General features: G+C 31.1%; 2 protein-coding genes across 2 annotated transcripts; one reads left to right on the top strand and one right to left on the bottom strand.

The window, feature by feature from the left end:
- Positions 1–1,238: 1,238 nt before the first annotated feature.
- On the top strand, positions 1,239–3,928 carry LOC105124223 (short-chain dehydrogenase TIC 32, chloroplastic-like). Its single transcript, XM_011024148.1, has 8 exons — positions 1,239–1,789; positions 1,888–2,119; positions 2,223–2,302; positions 2,393–2,552; positions 2,777–2,858; positions 3,020–3,107; positions 3,196–3,242; positions 3,356–3,928. The coding sequence occupies exons 1-8, from the start codon at positions 1,666–1,668 to the stop codon at positions 3,554–3,556; spliced, it is 1,014 nt and encodes a 337-aa protein (XP_011022450.1). The 5' UTR covers positions 1,239–1,665; the 3' UTR covers positions 3,557–3,928.
- A 7,349-nt stretch (positions 3,929–11,277) lies between these two features.
- Positions 11,278–12,623, bottom strand: LOC105124222 (transcription factor MYB3-like). The gene is made up of 2 exons (XM_011024147.1): positions 12,285–12,623; positions 11,278–12,149 (listed from the first exon to the last, which is right to left on the bottom strand). The coding sequence occupies exons 1-2, from the start codon at positions 12,415–12,417 to the stop codon at positions 11,437–11,439; spliced, it is 846 nt and encodes a 281-aa protein (XP_011022449.1). The 5' UTR covers positions 12,418–12,623; the 3' UTR covers positions 11,278–11,436.
- Positions 12,624–19,930: the final 7,307 nt, after the last annotated feature.

The raw sequence follows: 19,930 nt of genomic DNA, 5'->3' as shown, positions 1-19,930 counted from the left end.
TTATTTTTACATTTTAAAAATATTTTTTTATTATAAATTAATTTTTTTGGTGTTTTTAAATTGTTTAATGTGCTAATGTCAAAAATAATTTTTTAAAAACTAAAAAAATTATTTCAATTTATTTTCAAAAAAATATTTTAAAAAACAACTATTACCACATTCTCAAATACCTCCAATATAAAAAAAATATAAACTCATTTGTCGTTGTTTAGGACATAATAGTATAATCAAAATGTAACACCCTCGTCCAAGAGAAAGAGAAGATTTAATTAGTTGGCTGATCATTTAACGTGTTCAAGGCATGTGGTGGTGCATGTGATTGCTTATTATTCAAAAGGAGAATATGCAGTCAGTGAAACTTAAACTTGAATTTCGATGAAGCAAGATCCACCTAAACTCTTTGAACATGTCATGGAGAAATTCTCGAATCCGAGTTAAATTATAGTTTAAAACCTCTTCTCGGTGGATTAATTATTTGATAGATTGACACATTGGATCCTAAATTCATCACCTTCCCACATATTCAATTTTTCACATTGAATATCTGCTTGTGTTGAGTTCAGTACATCTACATTGAGAATTGTGAAAGGTCACAGCCCGTAACTCTTATCTTATTATCAATTAGGCAATATTTACTATTTATGTCCTGTTTTTTTGAGGATGTAAGTCAAATTGTGTTGACTCAAGATCAATGATTATAAAATTATGGAGTTTTCTCTTAGCAAAAATAACCCATATCATGAATTAACGATTGCGTGTTTTGACTAAGGCATGCTCATAACCTTTTGGATTTTTTATTTTTTTATTTTTTATTTCATTTTGTTTATACATACGTACAAGGACCACTTTCTCAATTTCCTCAAATGACATGCTTAATTTGTGGGTGTGATAGATTATGCAAAATCTTTGAATTAATGCAAAAACAAAAATAAAAAAAAATGGATTAAATAAGACGGAACATGTATGTGTTCGAAATATATTGGTATACGTACGTAGGAATAATGCCTCCGATTTATTTATGAGAAGAACGATTAGTAAATGATTTAATATATATTTTTAAATCAATACATTTTAAAAAAAATCTAAAAATGGAAGATATTGCACCCCTTAACTAGTTAATTAAACTGGAATTAGTTTTGGATTAGGCCCATAATTAACAATCTCTCGCCCAATCATGCAAATTTAAAATTTAAGGAGACCGTCAATCAATCAATCAAATGGCAAACACATAATCCTCCTCCCCTCTTCTCTCTCAAGCATTATAAAATCCCCTCCAATATTCATCTGCTTTGATCCGGTTAGGCCATAACCACAACACAAATCAAAAACCTTCTCTCATTATCTCCCTTTATCACAACATCACCAACCTATAACACCAATATCTCTTTCTTCAGTAAATGCAAAGCGGCGTAGGCTGCAAAATCTGACAAAGAAACAAAAAACCCCTTCTTTGTAAGTACAATCTCTCTCAACTACAAAACCACAGCAAAGCGAGTACGTCCTTTGCTTCTTCTTCTTCTTGATTCCATCCTTACCTAACGTTGTGATCAGTTAGTTATAGAGGCGAGTGAAACAGAACTACACAACAAAAACCACTATATCCATACCTTATAGGGATTGAAGAAAACGGGGAAAAAAACAGAAAGAAAGAAAGAAACTTTAGCAATGTTTGAAACTTTGAAGTACCTCGCTGGCTCAGCCGGAGCAAGTGGCTATGGCTCTAAGTCCACCGCTGAGCAAGTAACTGAAAACTGCTGCGATCTGCATTCCATAACTGCCATTATCACCGGTGAGTTTATTATTATTTTTTATCACAGAAGAGAGGCTTGAAACCTTAACATTTTGCGTACAGAATACTGAAATAGAATTTTGTTCTTATTTTTTTAGGTGCTACATCAGGGATAGGAGCGGAGACGGCAAGAGTGCTGGCGAAGAGAGGTGCGAGGCTGGTGTTACCAGCTAGGAACCTGAAAGGGGCAGAAGAAGCCAAGGCAAGGATTTTATCGGAGAATCCTGATGCCGACATCATAGTTATGGGACTTGACCTTAGCTCTCTCAGTTCTGTTCGGAACTTTGTTTCAGAGTTTGAGTCCTTGAACCTGCCTCTCAACCTCCTCATGTAAGAAGATGAACATTTCTTATTTGTTTGGTTGAAGAGACAGAGAACGAATATTTAATTTTTCATTTCTTAGGTTAATCTTCTTTCTTTATTCTGGTATCAGAAATAATGCTGGAAGGTTTGCACTCGAGCCTGCGATCTCTGAAGATGGGATAGAGATGACCTTTGCCACTAATTATCTAGGTAATTATTAATTATATACTAAACTAATATTAATAGTAATGATGACAAGAACTAAAATTTTGGCTTTAATTTGGATGGAATCCTTTTCAGGTCACTTTTTATTGACAAAATTGTTATTGAAGAAGATGATTGAAACAGCAAAAACAACTTCATTACAAGGCAGAATAGTGAATGTTTCATCGAGTATTTACAACTGGTTTTCCGGCGACATGATCCGATATCTTTGTGAAATATCCCGAAACAATTTATGGTAAGAGAACAAAACTAACTTCCCCCACTAAAATTAACTATAAATAATGAAATTCGTATAGCGCAGTACTGAATAACATTATTAACTATTCATGACCGGAATGGAAAATTAATGAACTTATTATTTTCCATACATATAAGAAATCCAATATTCATAAACTACACACATGGTTGACCTTTAGTTTATTGATTTTTTTTTTTGGTGTCGCGATGTATATACAGTAGTGATTTCGATCCTACACGTGCGTATGCTCTCTCGAAGCTCGCTATTGTCTTGCACACCAAGGAGGTTGCACAGAGACTTAAGGTTGTCATTTATTATTCTAATTAAATAGTCTGTTTTAATTTCCAAGTTGATCAGAGGAAAAAAGTGATATTTGTTGCTTTCCTTTATATATATATATATATGTATGTATTGCATTTGGATTAATTGATTCTTTTATGCATTTTTCCAATTAATTAATGCAGCAAATGGAGGCCAACGTGACTGTGAATTGTGTTCATCCAGGAGTCGTAAGAACTAGACTCACAAGAGAACGAGAAGGCATGGCCACAGGTACTATAACAACAATTCTTACTTTCGTTTGTTTTGAGGAAGTTACCCTTCTAAAGAATTTAACATGTTATCCTTTTTCCACACTCAGATATAGCATTTTTCTTGACTTCCAAGCTCTTGAAAACCATTCCTCAGGTAACTAACATAACTTATATCCTTTGAGCTTAAAGAACATATCAAGAAGTTTGAACATTATATCTAGATTTTGAGAGAAAAGAATTAAATTGTTAATGGGTTGCTATTTGTAGGCCGCTGCTACAACATGCTATGTAGCAACACATCCAACACTTGTAAATGTGACTGGAAAGTACTTTTCGGATTGCAACGAAGCCTCGACATCCAAATTGGGGTCCAACTCAACAGAAGCTGCTCGGTTATGGACTGCCTCAGAAATCATGGTTTCTAGAGGGTCAAAAGCCGTTTTTGACCCGCTCTCACTAGTGCATTAGATTATGATACATCAAAAAGCAATTCAAATAAAAGAATAGAAAAGAATGAATTTATGATCATCAGGGACAGAGGGAGATCAGAGAAAGAAGAAGAAGAACCAAGAAATACATATATATTTAGAGATCAAATGGTGAGAAAAGCTAGAGAAATATAATACAAAATGTACAAAGCTTAATTAGAGTATGTTAATTAATTAGTTTCATTTATGTCATAGATAATATTGCTTGGACGTTATATACACTGCTTAATATATTATACATAGTAATAGCGTATGAGATTCTCAGAGGCAGCACTTTTGTAGTGAAGCGTTTTTTGCTAGTTTTTTAATGAATTACTTTTGGTATAAAATCTAATGCTAAATATTTAGATTGGCTCCGGTATACTTATACAATGATTAATTATATATGGGTCGAGTAGATATTATTTCAATTAAAGCTAGATATTAAAGAAGAGAAAAAACGAGAAAGAACAAGTGGGCAATAAGTGTTAGGTTGGTTGCCATTAATGTGCAACAACCATTTGCTATTGCACCAACCATGTGCACTCATCCAAGATGTCAAAGGTTGGCAGCCACCATTGTTGAAGAAGAGTTGGAGTTGGTAGCCACCTTTGTTGAAGAAAAGCCTCCATGAATGCCTATAAATAGAGGCATATGCAAGAGAGCAAAAGGAGTGAAGAGAATTATGAAAATGTGAAGAGAATAGAGAGGAAGAGAGAGCTGCAATGGCAGCAGTCTTGCTGCCATTGCAGCAGCTGCAAGTGCAGCAAAGAGAGTTGAGAGTTGAGTATGAGAGGGTGTAATCCTCCTCCTCCATGTATTTGTTTTGTATTCTTTCTCTATCTCTAAATATATTGACTTCTCCCGTGGATGTAGGCGGTTTTGCCGAACCACGTTAAATATTGTGTTAGTGTGTTTGGCTCTCCTATAAGTAAATATCAGTACATCACCGGTCGGAAATTCCCAACAATAAGAACATGGAGGCGGTTTGTTCCATGTGGTGATTCATTTTTGAAGAATATCTTCAAGGTGATAGTGGATGCATGGGACCCTACTACCAGGCGCCAGGGGATTGGAGGTCGGATGGAAACAATGCTTTTTAAGGAAATGAGACTTGAGAGCACAAAGAATAGCTTTCACTTGATTCATGACACCATATCGCAATTCACACAGAGATGAACACATAATATAGAAGCACCAATGCACGTAAGGGTTGTAATTCAAATAGCGGTTGTAATTTCGTCGAACCCAATGAATTCTTGCTTCTTCTTGCCCTTTAAAATCTTGTTCTTACGTAATTAGACGGGAAATGGGGCAGAGGTGGATTTTGACTCGATCCCTCGACTAATTCCCGTCCAGCTCTCAACTTGCCTCAACGTGGCTAACAAATTTACTTTTTGTTGCTGTTAAATCATTACATAGCATCCTCCCTTGTGTGACAGAATATCACAAAGATGTTATCTAGAGGCACAGAACCATGCAAAATGTTTGCAGCTTGAAAAGCCAGGCTTTGATGACCGAACAGGTCACGTAGTTAAGACCGTTTGCTCATGATAAGAGGAGAGCTAGCCTTATAAGATGCACATAGCATCCTCCCTTGTGTGACAGAATATCACAAAGATGTTATCTAGAGGCACAGAACCATGCAAAATGTTTGCAGCTTGAAAAGCCAGGCTTTGATGACCGAACAGGTCACGTAGTTAAGACCGTTTGCTCATGATAAGAGGAGAGCTAGCCTTATAAGATGCATGGCATGTCACAGTAAACATTGAAACCAATGATCAAAGAAATCTTTGCCTCTAGAATTTTATGGAGGAACCCATTTCAAAGTTGTGAGATTCCATGTATGCGGGGCAAGGTTTCTTTCCCTTTTCAGATGATTTGTTTTTTGAATTAGAAGGTAAGGAGCATCTTCTAGGGATTTGACAGTGAATTCTCTAAGTCCTAATCTCAGAGTCGGAGCTGAAAAGAAATAAAAAAGAAGAATGGGGGTGGTGGTTTCTTTTATCATGGTGCCAGCCCCTTGGGATTCCCTTTCCTAACGGTACATGCCATCTTTCTATCTCATGAAAATGACTTTGCTGTGTAACACCTTTAAAATTTTCTTGGGAATTTGGACGTACACTTGCTCATGGCCCACCGTTGGGTTGCATGTCCCTCTCTAGCACATGCACTGTAAGCGTTGAAAATGACATTTCCTGGCGGTCCGATATATATATTTGCATCTCTTCGATGAGAAAACGAAGAAGAGAGTGAGAATGTGGGCATACAGTGAATTTTAGTTGCTTTCATGCATATGAAGGAAAATGCCTCCCTCCAACATGGAGTTTGACGAGGTACAAGTGGTGACGTGAAAGGTCCATGAAACTTCCTTGTGAAATGTCCAAGAAACTTGATCAGTATTAACCAATATTCTAAAACGCGTGTAAAAATATTGTAATTTTTTTTACATGTTTTTTTTTCATTCTTTTTTTTAATAAATTCATTGATTTTATTTTTTATTATTGAACTAGTTAAAAAGTTAGCTTTATAATTTTTTCTATGGAACATTATCGATTACCAAAGTATTTTTTCACATAGTTTTTATTTTACTATAGTGTTTTTCTATGTGTGTTTTTAAATTATCTTTATTGAATTTTTTTTTAATATTGAGACCGTTAAGCATAGCTTTGTAGTTTTTTTCTTTAAAACATTATAAATTGCTATAGTGTTTTTCTATATAATTTTTATATTTTTTTTATAATTATCTTTGTTAATTTTATTTTTTTAATTTTAACCTAGTACATTTCTATATTTTGACTTCATGTTGTACATAAGAAGAATTGTCAACAAAAACCTAAAAATCTTGGTGTTTCATTATGAACGTAAACACTAAACAATATAGATCCTATTGGCACAACTTAGCACGTTGTAGACTCCCACAATTCAGGTTACAGTAGTGGAAAGATGTTGAAGGATGATTTGTGTATCAATGGCAACAACCCAACATACTATGGTAGTTCAGCCAGCTAAGGAAAGAGCCGTTGAAGAAAGATTGATGATGATTGGTGTATCAATGACAACAACTCAGCATACTATAGTAGTTCAGCTAGCTAAGGAAAGAGCCATTGAAGGAAGATTGATGTATCAATGGCAACAACCCAACATGCTATGATAGTTCAACCAGCTAAGAAAATTTCAACGAATTGAAGCATACTCTAGTAGTTCAGCCAACTAAGGAAAGAGTCATTGAGGGAAGATTGATGTATCAATGGCAACAACCCAACATGCTATGATAGTTCAACCAGCTAAGAAAATTTCAACGAATTGATTGAACAAATCTTGAATTCAAAACAAGGACAGAATATACCTTGGCAGAGCATATCTTGGAATATTAATATAAAAGTTCATCAAAAACCACATGGCGAGATATAAAGTAATTGTTATTTTCTTTTTGTTTCTTCACAATACAAAATACTAAGGACCACGTCCTCTATTTAAACACAAACAAGGAGAGGTAAAGATATTACATCTTCATGGTATGTTCTGCCAGGATGAGTCTAAGGTTTCTAGGAATAGCAATTACATTAAAGCTATATTAATATTCTAAGATATGCTTTGCCAGGATATGCTCAGTCCTTGTTTTGAATTCAAGATTTGTTCAATCAATTCGTTAAAATTTCCTTAGTTGGTTGAATTACCATAACATGTTACGTTGTTGCTATTGATACATTAATTTGCCTTCAACGGCTCTTTCCTTAGCTGGCTGAACTATCATAGTATGCTGGGTTGTTGCTATTGATAGACTAATCATCATCAATCTTCGTTAAACGGCTCTTTTCTTAGTTGGCTGAACTACCATAGTATGCTGGGTTGTTGCCATTGATACACTAATCATCATCAATCTTCCTTCAACGGCTCTTTTCTTAGCTGGTTGAACTACCATAATATGCTGGGTTATTGCCATTAATACACTAATCATACTTCAACGTCTCTCTACTACTGTAGCTTGAATTGTGGGAGTCCACAACATGTTGGGTTGTGCCAATAGATCCAAATAGTTTGATGAAGCTTTTGCTTTCTAAAATGAAATGTCAATGAAATTATTAGAGAGACTAATATGATATATTTGTTAAGATTTATTAGTTATTATTCGATCGGTTAGTCATAACATTTTTTTCATATTTTTAAAGAATAATAAAATAACTAAACTATCGATAAAAGCAAAATTTATTTAATTATAGCTAGATTTTTTTTGAATTTTCACTTTTTTAAAGTACAATAAAATTATTAAACTACCCTTAAAATAAAAACAAAAATTAATTGACATCCAATGGCTTTTTCAAATTTTCATCATGGATTTTTAGTTATAATTAAGTTGACTAAAGATTATTTTGATATTTTAATAGATATAAAATATTATTTAAGAACTAACAGTGTTTTATTTAAATTTTGCTTCATGACTTTTTATGTTTGCCTTCTCTAAGATAATATTAGTCTTATGACCCTAATTATAGATTTAAGAGATTAACTCGATTTGACTTCAGTATATTTTTATGTTCATTTTTAATTATTTTTTTTAATTTTATCATTCTATATTATGTTTATTGGGCCTTGAGTTTCATGATTTTTTTTTATAGGGTTATCCAAATCTCATGTCCCTGGTTGTGGATTAGTAGAGTTAACATGAGTTGATTTAGGGTTTCCATGTGTTTTTTTTTAGTTCTTTTTTTCTAGCATCATTTAGTTTGCCTAAAAATTGACCTTCAATGTTTTATTCAATTTCTTTTGTATGAAGTTATTTTCGTCTTACGAACAAGTCACGAATTTGATATGTTGATTCAAGTTAGATTTAAAAAAATGATTTGTGTTTTTAGTTTGCCCTTTAACATTTGATATTTTCATAATTAAGCTTAATTTTTTTTTTCTTCTTATAAGGTTAACTTGTTCTTATTAAACTTTTTCTTTGTTATTAAATAAGATCATTAAGATCTTTTAGAATATTTAAATAATATCTTTTTATAATATTGATAAATGCTCATTTTTTTTATTTGTCATTGACCATTTTTTTATTATTATCATTGGCTTTTTTATAATTATAATATTAAATTAACTGAGTTTATTAAACCCATGAAAATTAATGATCTAGATCTTTGATTTTTCTTGCTCTTTTAAAAACACTATTTAAGTCAATTTGGATTAGCCTACTAGGCCTTCAACCCCAGTCATGATTTTAGGATAAACCCATAGAAAGGAAGTAAAAAACTAAGCTTAATTTCCAACCAACTCCACATTAAAAGATAAAATTAAATAAAAAATCAATTAAAAAAGAATAAAAAAATAACTCAAGGTAACACAGACAAACCTTTTAAACTCACTCAATTTATACAAATTCTATGTTGAATTGAAAAAACTTACAAAACTTAATTCTCAAACAATCTATTATTGAAAGATAAAATTGAAAAAAAAAATATAGTTAACTTGGATCAAACTGTCAAACATGCAACTTAGGTCATAAGATCGAGATACCCATGAAAAGAAAATAAAATAAAATTATGATGCGCAATTAAAAATATATTCAATTGAAAAAAGTAAAAAAAAAAATGAACAAACTTAACTCAGGTCAACCTACCAAACTCTTGTGGGTCAAATCATGAGATCTGAATAATCTCATATAAAACAAATAAAAAATTATAAACCTTAATTTTCAAATAATTCAATGTTGAACGATGAAATTGAAAAAAAAATCAATTAGAAAAAACAACTCAAAAATAATTTGATTCAACTAGAGTTAAATTATTAAACCTTTTACATGAATAATATAATTAAGGTAAATTTATAGAAAACAAATAAAAAAGTTTATGAAGCTTCATTTCTTACAGATCTAGTATTGAAAGTTGAAATAAAAAAAACTAAATTTATAAAACTAATATATAACTCAACAGAAATAAAATAAAATAAAATAAAATAAAAAGTATAATTTTCAAAATAACCTAACATTAAAGGATTAACATGAAAAAAAAACTAAATATAAAAAAGATTTGTTGGTTTGAAGGAATAAATTAAAAAAACTTAAAAAATACAAAATATTATTATAATAATGAATAGTATTTTATGAATATAATTACAATGATTTAGTCACAATTTGTTTTATATATTATGATAATAATATCTCCTATTCATAGAAAATAAATAAAATTCTATTATCACTCACTCATCGTCCATTTAATGTTCTTCAAATGGGTTGCACCAAATATTATATTTCAATAATAAGTTATTTACGTTTATAATTGAATGGTAAATATTTTAATAATCATGAACACTTGCTATATTCACGAAGCAAGAATCGAGATAATAGCCTTTAAAAGTCCCCAAAGTAGAGGTCCATGTACCAGTTGAGATCAAAATATGTCGAGGCTCAATATTTCCATTAAATTCGGCCCAATAAAGCCCATTATATTTTGGGCCAAGTCGATCCCATTATCACAAAACGTCTACATATGCTAAGCACCCCCCCCACCCCTCCAAATCCCATTTCACAGAGCGCCAAGCTACCTCCTGGGACACGGACCTGCACTACATCATCGGGCACGAAGATCCCACTGGGGTGACTTGTCGCCATCTTAAAGCGAAATGACCTGTACATTTTCTTTGTATTTGTTCTTGAACGTTGAATACATGCCAACATTAGATGCTGAAATTTTATTTACCTCATCCTCTCGAAGGCTGGGATAAATGGTAGGTCTCCTGAAAAGAAGCCTGTGTTGTAGCTGTTTTGACTTGAAATGAGAAGGAATTTCATGAGGTTGAAAATTGCAACAAGAGAAACCTCTCCTCTCCATTTCCAAACTCTGTAGAACAATAGATATGCCACGGTTTTCTGGTTTAGCAACTTGGACTGTAATCCTTGTATTAAGCTTGTGCTCTTCAAGATCTTGTGCTGGCCTGGAAGAAATCTCTGGCAACAGCTTGCAGTTTTTTATTTTTTTTAATCAACTCCAGCCAGTTGAAGTTGAGCTCAATATTCAAATGGGAAATGCCAAACAACAATATTGGAACGTGCCTGACCTTGGCTCGGCTTGATTTGTTTGTAATCCTAGTTAGGTTTGAAATGCCAATCATGCGGAAACCTACTTTGAATTTCAGGTCCAAATTAGAGCACAAGCTAAACTAAAATTCAAATAGCAAAAATTAGGGCTTGACTTGCCTTGCTTGCATAAGATAGAGAAACAATTGGTCCCACTTATTGTCGATTTTTATCCAAAGTCCAATTTAAATTCAACCTGTAGTTATCAAAAGAGACAACAAATTTAAATTTCTAGTTAGTGAGAATAAAAAACAAACCCCCTTTTCATTTGGTGAACGCCTTAGTTAATTGACTTTGTGACAATACTTAGTTATTTTATTATAATTTCTAACTTCAAAAAGAAAGCATGCATGTGATGGCATTAGAAATTAGTTTGTGAAAATCTAGAACAAGATCAAGAAGAATAACCATGTGATGTAAATTTGTGAATAGAAACAAGAAGCCAAAGTAAACCTAAGAAGTCTTATTATATAGGCCACGCTAGTTAGATTGCAATATTTATATTCTCGTGTCATATTTTATTTACATTTAATTAAAGTTTATATATATATATATATATATCTTTTTGCTTCCCCAAAAGTTCTGACAAAAACAAGTGGCCTCTTGTCTTTCGTAAGAACAAAAAATGAAAATCTTTATAGTCAAGACATCGCATATTAAAATTGCCCATGTCGTTGATAGATAACCTTTAGGGCGCCATGCTTTGCCGTGTGCAAGACAACTATTTTAAAAAAGATAGAGAGTGAAAAGGGGTAGCAGATCATGAATGGAGGTAGGCGTGTGCAACAGTGCACATACTTTTATTACATTAATAATCAAGCAATAAGAGAATCCACCAAGGAATCCAAGTGACCATGATCATCTGGCTTGAGGAGTTGCTGGTATTCCTCAAAGATATCATCTAGCATAATATCATTGGGTAAAGAATTTGGACACGGGTAATCATGGTCATAAACAAGACCATCAAATTCTTCACTGTTAATGAAAGCCCATGCCTCTCCATCATTGCTAACAACTTTAAGACCAGAGATGCCCCAGTTAGCATTATCACCAATCTTTGCATGTCTAGATGATGACCCAATCATGCTTTGAATATTAACGTTGACATTCTTTGCAACAGAGGATGGAGAAACCCTTATTGCTTTTGGGAGATGAATCTTTATCTTCGTAGCAGTCTCTCCATTTTCACTACAGATGCCTTCACTGTCCAGCTCCCTTTGATTCCTTAACCTTTTTTGGTTGGAGCTGGCGCCACTTCTCTTTCCAGCTGGCTGCCCCATGCATTTGGACTTGTTTCCTGCTGTGTTGTTCTTGACTCTTTTGCTGAGGTGAGAGTTCCAATAGTTCTTGATTTCATTGTCAGTCCGGCCTGGCAACCTTCCTGCAATGAGAGACCAACGGTTGCCAAGAAGAGAATGCAGTCGAATGATCAGGTCATCCTCATCAGGAGTGATGTTCCCTCTCTTGATATCGGGCCGAAGGTAGTTCACCCATCTTAGCCTGCAACTCTTGCCACATCTAAGTAGCCCTTCATTCATACGAAACAACAAAATCAGAAACTCGACTTTCAAACAGTCGTCCACACGTGTGCGAGTGAGATTTGCCCATCACGCACTAAATCAGAAACGTAACTGTATAAGAAAGAGAGAAGTACTTAACTTACCAGCTTTCTTAGGCAAAGATCTCCAATGACCTTCACCATGCGCCTGGATATAGTTAATGAGCAGTGTGTCTTCTCTAGTAGTCCATTGACCTCTTTGCAAACCAACTTTAGAGCAACATGGAGCTCTTCCCATTTCAACTCTCTTGATTACATCCAGCAAAAGGAGAGAGACATGCTAACAAGCAAGAAAACACAAGATTCCACGAATTATGCTTCCCTTTTAAATCCACAAGACTAGGAACTTTCTTAGATTTTTTGCTTGACTTCAGGAACCAAATTATGAGAAGAAACCTAGAGGGTGTTGTATTTTTAGTATAAATATATATATTTAACCTCTAGTTGCGCTGCATTTAGGTCTCCTGAAGAGGGGTGTGTGTGTGTATTATATATATATATATATTTCACTGAGTGTGAGGTGTTAAGTGACAATAAGCTGAAAAAACTCTCATATATTTATCTGCCCTTCGCAGTCCATCATTTCTCATTCATGCATATTATCACAATGGTAGCTAGGGTCAACCGTTTTGGTTGTGCACAGCTTTTTAAAACTTCGTATAGTATAAACTGAAGTTCAAAGCAAGTAAATACAGTAATATCAGAAATTTCCACAATGTATGAATGGGACAGCATTACCTATTACCTGATATTGCTGACTAGACAAGGGATGCCCCACAAGCTTGAAAAAGATAGAAAAGACGTGCAGAAAATTCTTAAGAGCAGGTGCTCAACTAAATTCGCTGCTATATAGCAAGTGCATTGAATGGACTCTAAATATGTGAATAAACGATATTTTATTATATATCATGGCCTAAGATTGATAAGGGATCAACACGTCACTACCTCCTAGATTTAATAAGAAGAGAGTCCAAAATTTGCATGTTACACAAGTTACTCTAGGGTATAAAGCAATTTACGAGGGAATGGTTTGCCAAATTCTCTTCTGCCTTGATCGAGTTTAGGTTTGTGCAGTTAAGTACTGATTACACTTTATTTATAAGGACTTTGTAGGGTTGCTCTATTGTTTATGTTGATAATATAGTTCTTGTAAATAATGATTCAGCTATAATATCAAAATTTATTTAATTACTTAATGATAGATTTAAACTCAAAGATCTTCGACAGTTTAAATATTTTTTTAGTTTGGAAATAGCTCATAATGAGCTTGATATCTCTATTTATCAGAGAAAATATATTTTAAAAATTCTTAAAGATATTGGTATGTTAGCTTTAAAACCAATAAAATTTCTAATGGAATCTAATGTGAAATTCTCTAAGAATTTTGGCCAAATCTTAGATGATCCTACTTCATACAGACGGTTTGTTGAAAGATTACTCTATCTCATTATCAGTAGACCTAGCATTTCCTTTGTTGTTCAGGTTTCAAAATAATTTATGGACAAGCCAAGAGTTTCTCATTACAGCAACTCGAGTTCTGTAATATATTAAAGTATCTCCAGCTCAAAGGTTGTTCTTTCTAGTTATCTCTAGTTTATAAATGAAAGCATTTTATAATTCAGACTAGGCTAGTTACTCGAATTCAAGAAGATCAATAACAAAATACTATATTTTTCTTGACAGTTCTTTGATTTCTTGGAAATCAAAGAAAGAGACCATAATCTCCAGGTCTTCTGTCGAGGCTGAGTACAAAACAATGACGTCTACTTATTGTGAGATTGTGTGGCTTAGAAATCTTCTCCAAGACCTATAATTTCCACCTCAAACTACTCTATTTTATTGTGACAGTAAAGTTATTTTTCACATTGCAGCAAATCCTGTTTTCTATAAGTGTACCAAGCACATTGACATTAATTGTCATGTGATTCGAGAGTAGATTTAGTTTGGCATTCTTTAAACTTTTCATGTTTCATCACAATACCAGCTGATTGATATTTTTAAAAAGGCTCTTGGCTCCTTTTTATTTTACCCATTGATATCCATGATGAGCCTTAATAACATTTATTCTCCTTGAAATTTTTTATGAGTTTCATTTTGAGGAGAAGTATTAAATACACAACAACTGCAGCCACCACAATAAGCTGATTAGGTTGTTAGAGTTTATTACAATTTATTTATACAATGTTATCTAAAATTAATTCTACTATTATATGTGAAGAAACTGAGAATAAATATTGTAATAAATTACTGAAATAATATAAAAAATCAATTTATATTTCCTTTTCCAATATAAGGATTATTGATTAACTAGTTATAAACATTATTGTTACTTATCAAGATGCCTTATTATACAACATTTACCGCATGTCTAGACGGTGGCTATAGAGGTTCTATTACTTGATCTCCAACGTTCAAATCTCAAACTGACCAGACCATAAGAGATAATTTTAATTTTAAAAAGAATCTTAATATAGGTTGGATGATTTGCTTTTAGTTTGACATGGATTATTTACCTAAATTATTTTGTGGGTCAAATTATTTTTTCTTAATATAAAAAAATATTCAGGTATTACTAAAATATTTTCTAATAGAAAATGTTTTTAAATTGTGTGAAGGTTGATCTAATGTGATCTAGCTAACATCACATATAAAAAAACAACTTGAACAATCGATAAAAACATATTTTGATTAAAAAATATTCATGAAGATATATTTTTTAATAATAAGATGATAACATATTGGATTGATTTTGATCAACATGAGTTACTTATCAAATCTGCGATTTAAGTTATAAGATTAAAATAACTATATAGAAAGTAAATTGAACCAAATTATGAATCACAATTATCAATCAATTAAATATTAAATGATGAAATTGAAAAAAAACTTTAAAAAGATTAAAAAAAAAAAAGAACCGAGTTAAAAACTTTAAAAAGATTAAAAAAAAAAAAAGAAGAACCGAGTCAACATAAGTTAACTGACCAAACATGTGACCTAAATCATTAGACTAGCATAGCCTCATCTAAAGTAAATAAAAAAAAATTATAAAGCATATTTCTCAATCAACCCAATGCTAAAGGATAAAATAAAAATTAAAAAACCATAAAAAAAATAACATGAGTCAATTGGGTTAACCCAAAAAATCAATGTCCTAGGTCATAAAATCAAAATAAACTCATAAAAAATAAATTAAAATAAATAATGAAGCTCAAACCTTCAATTAATCGAACGTTGAAGGATGAAATATAAACAAATTTAATTAAAAAAAGGACAAAAAAAATTTAAGTTAACTAGGTTGACCCAACAAACTCGCGAATTGGGTTGTGATATTAGATAAATCAATAAAAAATAAAAATAAATTATAAAGTTCAATCCTCATTAAACCAAGTGTTAAAAGATGAAAATAAAAAAAAATAAACCAAAGAAAAGAAAAGAAAAAATAAATCACTATTCTAGTGAACAACAATAATATCTGAGTAGGGGAACAATATACTGAATTACACTATAGCAGGACCACGTTTCTTACTTGTAAATAAATAATGTCCGAGCCAAGGGAAATTCTTTAACAATGTTATTAAACCTAACTCAGCGGGTCAAATCTGAAAATTCTCTACTATACTCCTTACCAAACTCGAGTTTCAAATTAAATTGTATTGGAGTTGCCAGAACATGATCCAATCAACTTGTCATGTAAAAAGAAAATTTGGATGATTGATTAAAACATTATTTAATTTTAAAAAATATTTTTAAGATAATATTTTTTTCAAAAACAATATTGAGATAGCGACACATTGGATCAACCAAAGTCAACTTAAGTTAATACTCTAAACCCGTGATCTAGATCATAAATTTCATTGAGTTTAATAGCTTTTTTTAATTTAATTTTTTTTATTTAATTATATAATTAAAAAAAAATATATTTTCTAAACCAAGCATCAACTTAATATTGAGATGTTTTTTAGACCATGAAAACACTATAAATAATAAATTGAGATAAATAATGAAGTCTAATTTTTAATAATTATGTTTTTTCTAGAATTATTTTTATTTAATAATATGATATAAAAATAGATGCTCAAGAAACCAAATACCAACTCAATACCGACTCAATACCGGTATATTTTTTTAAAATCATGATAAACCTATAAAAAATAAATAAAAAAAATATATGAAGCCTTTAGTAAATATGTTTTTTTAATTATTTTTTATTTAACAATATTATATATCCTTTTTTATTTAATAATATAATAGAAAAAAATAGACGATTGTAAAATTAAATATCAATTTAATACCAAAATATTTTTCTAAAAATATGATAACCCTGTTAAAAAATCTAAAATAACTAACAAAGTCAAATTTTTAATAAAACATTAGTTGAAATATGAAAAGGAAAAAATTGTTACTGTTCCAATGAATATTAAAATGTGAGGGGAAGGTTGTTAATTAATTAAGAAGAAGTGGTTTTATCTTTATGTGGAAAAGCTATTCTATCCATTAAATTAAATAATACACAAACATGAACAGTGAAATGTAAGGAAAGTAATAATAATTTTCTCTCTTCAATTAGTTTTTTTTGTTAATTAATTAAAAAGAAGTGGTTTTATCTTCGTGTGGAAAAATTAATTTATCCATTAAATTAAATAATAAACACACACATGAACGACAACATGTAAAGAGGGGAGCAGTAAAAAATTAATAAAAAATGGTTTTATCTTCGGGTGGAAAAACTATTCTATCCATTAAATTAAATAATACACACGCAAAATTAACACTCAACCGCATTCCACATGAGTTGGAAAATTAAAGCCTTTTGACATGGCATTAATATTGCTTGGCTTAGGGTTTTTTTTTTAATTATTATTATTGATAAGTAAAAGTAAAATTTCAATTTATTTATAAATATTACCCAAAACTAAGTATTTTTTTATCTATATAAAACATAAAAAATTTATAGATAAATTAGAATAACTTCCTAAAAAATTAAATGCATACAAAATAACTAAAAAATAACTGCCATTTTAAAAACAATATATAAATAAAATAAAAAAGTGAAGAGTTATTGATTTAAATATGAAAAAATATTTTGAAAAAATACATATAAAAAATAAATTATTAAAAAAATTAAAAGAAAAGGATAGACAACCTTTAATTTTTTTATTGCAATCACTTACTTTATTTGTTTTAAAACAAATGATATGTTTGCTTTATTTGCTTAAATTTCAGCGACTGTGATGGCCGAGAAATCAAGATTAAAGTTTTTGTTATTAAAAAATTTATTTTTTTAATTTTTTTGACAAAACATATCTAGAAAATACTTTAGACACCTTGATAAATTCATTTATGCCCTAAAAAACCCAAAACATATCTCAAAAGCAATACAAAACAAAAAAAAATTAATTTGATGCAAATAATAATTATTTTGGTAGTCAAAATTAAATTATTCTCATCAAATATAACTATTTTACACAAATATTAATTATTTTGATAGTTAAAATTGGTGTCAATAATATTTTTTTCTTTTTATATTGGTAGAATCCTGTATTTTTTTTCTCTCTCAAACTATAGACTAAAAAATAAAAATAAAAATAAAAATAAAATTTAGACCAAAATTGATTTTTGTTAAAAATAAAAAATCTAAGGGACCTAATTCTTATAATTAGTAAAGAATGAGAACCTAGTCGGATATTTCACAAAAAATTAGAAATCACCACCCATCTTCTTCACTTTTTTTATTTTAATTCTCTATCTTTCAATTTCATTATTCCTTAGCAATCTTAACTAAATTAGTCATCAAGTAGACTTATCTCTTAGCTTAGCAATAGATGTGCTGAGAGGCAGGGCCAGGAAATTTTTTTTTATTTTTTTTTTTTTTGGGGGGGGGGGGGATTAAAAAAAGAAAAGAAACGTAAAAAAATCTCATGATAATAAATCTACGGTATCCATGAGTGTGGTCTGCACTGCATGGACCAATAAGATTTTCCAATACCTTTTAAATTTCTCTGTAACAGAATTAAGCCTGGTTAAGATGAAAAAAGTAGTCACATCTCGGAACAGAAGCACCACCACGTGTTCGCTTGCCCCTCTGTTTCCCGTTGCGTGGACTAACAAGATTTTCCCATATCTTAGTTCCTATAAATTGAGACATTGAAATGATTTACTGATTTTATATAATATATTTTTGTAGTATGTTTCTAAGCACTATAAAAAAAATTTCATAGTTGATAGTTATTGAAGAATTATAGATAGTAAGATTATAAACTTCACAAACTATTCAAGAATTTGTGTTTATCATATTTCTTTCCACAATTAAAATTTATTGTGAAAATAATAATAATAATAAAAAGACTTTAATGTTGTATATATAGTTTAAAGTTATTGGAAAAACATATGGTCTTGAAATAATGTTTTTTTTATTGTATATATATCAATGAACAAATTATTATATTATCATTTGCTTTAGATTTTGCTAATAATTTGTATTTTTATGTTATTTTACAAAATATTAGTATTGATCTGGCCGGCTGCTACCCTACACTCTTGTGCTTGACTTCATACCAAGTCTAATTGGGCATGAGTTTTGTGGCCCTTGTACCCTCAAGCTCAACTAAGTGTCAAATACAAAAAGTTAAAGGTTTAAAGATATTTATTTTTTTACACCCATATATGTACAAAGTATCTCCCAATAACCTAATATATTTTCATCTCATTAATATTTTTAAAATTATATTTATACCTTATTAATATTTTCTAAGAAATATTTATCCTTTACTAATGTTATTAAAAAAAAATGACTCTCCAGCTTCACTCTAGCAAAATGACATGATTTAAAGGTTATATATATTCCATGAACCACCTACGAGCCAAGCCCAAGTGGGCATCGGTCTAGCAAGTTACCAGCCTTTATGCTCGGGTATACACTAAGCCTAATAAAACTCGGGTCTAGCAAGTTTCTATACCTAACGACCTTGGTCATTGGTACCAAGCTAAGCCTGAATAGATATGGGTATGATGAACTTCATGACCTAGTTGCCAAGGGCTTGGTTGTACACCAAGCATAATTAGACATGAGTCTAGTGACCTTTTTAACCCATCAACGTTGAATTCAACTCCATACCAAGTCTAATGGGGATGGGTCTGGCGCACTGCCAGAAACAATGCTCTTGAACTCAAATACGTGCTCATCTCAAACAGATATAAGTTTTGCTAGTTGCCATACCTTATGCCTCTAATCCTGGTTGTGCACTGACCTTAATAGGATCCGGGTTTGACAAGTTACAAAACCCAACGCCTTTGGGCAATGGCACTATGTTGAGCTTGCTAGTCAAACCCAACGCCTTTAGGCAATAGCCCATTTATGCATATATTTGACAACCTTCTCAACTCGATGACCTTGAGTTTGTTTGTGTTTCAAGACTAATTAGGTATGGAACTCGCAAACTGCTATGTTTCAAGCCTAATTAGGCTTAAAATACCAATTGAACTATTCAAATAAATAATTTATAATTTTTATTTTCGAAACACAAATAATTTTATATCCTAGAGCATTTGTCATACTAAAATAAGAACAAACCCTCTCATTCTTGAAATTTAACATGCACTCTCTTATTTATTGCAACCTCTTTATTAAAAATTACTTATTTTATTATTTAAGGGTTCATAAATACTACTAAAAAGGATTGTTTTGTAGATGTTAAGTATTTTATCATCAATCATCTATTTTTTAAACTTTGATTAATTGAATATTAATATAA

This window comes from Populus euphratica, unplaced genomic scaffold (assembly GCF_000495115.2).
Source record: "Populus euphratica unplaced genomic scaffold, PopEup_1.0 scaffold4.1, whole genome shotgun sequence".
Classification (NCBI taxonomy): Eukaryota; Viridiplantae; Streptophyta; class Magnoliopsida; order Malpighiales; family Salicaceae; genus Populus; species Populus euphratica.
This window is presented reverse-complemented; position numbering and strand designations above follow the sequence as displayed.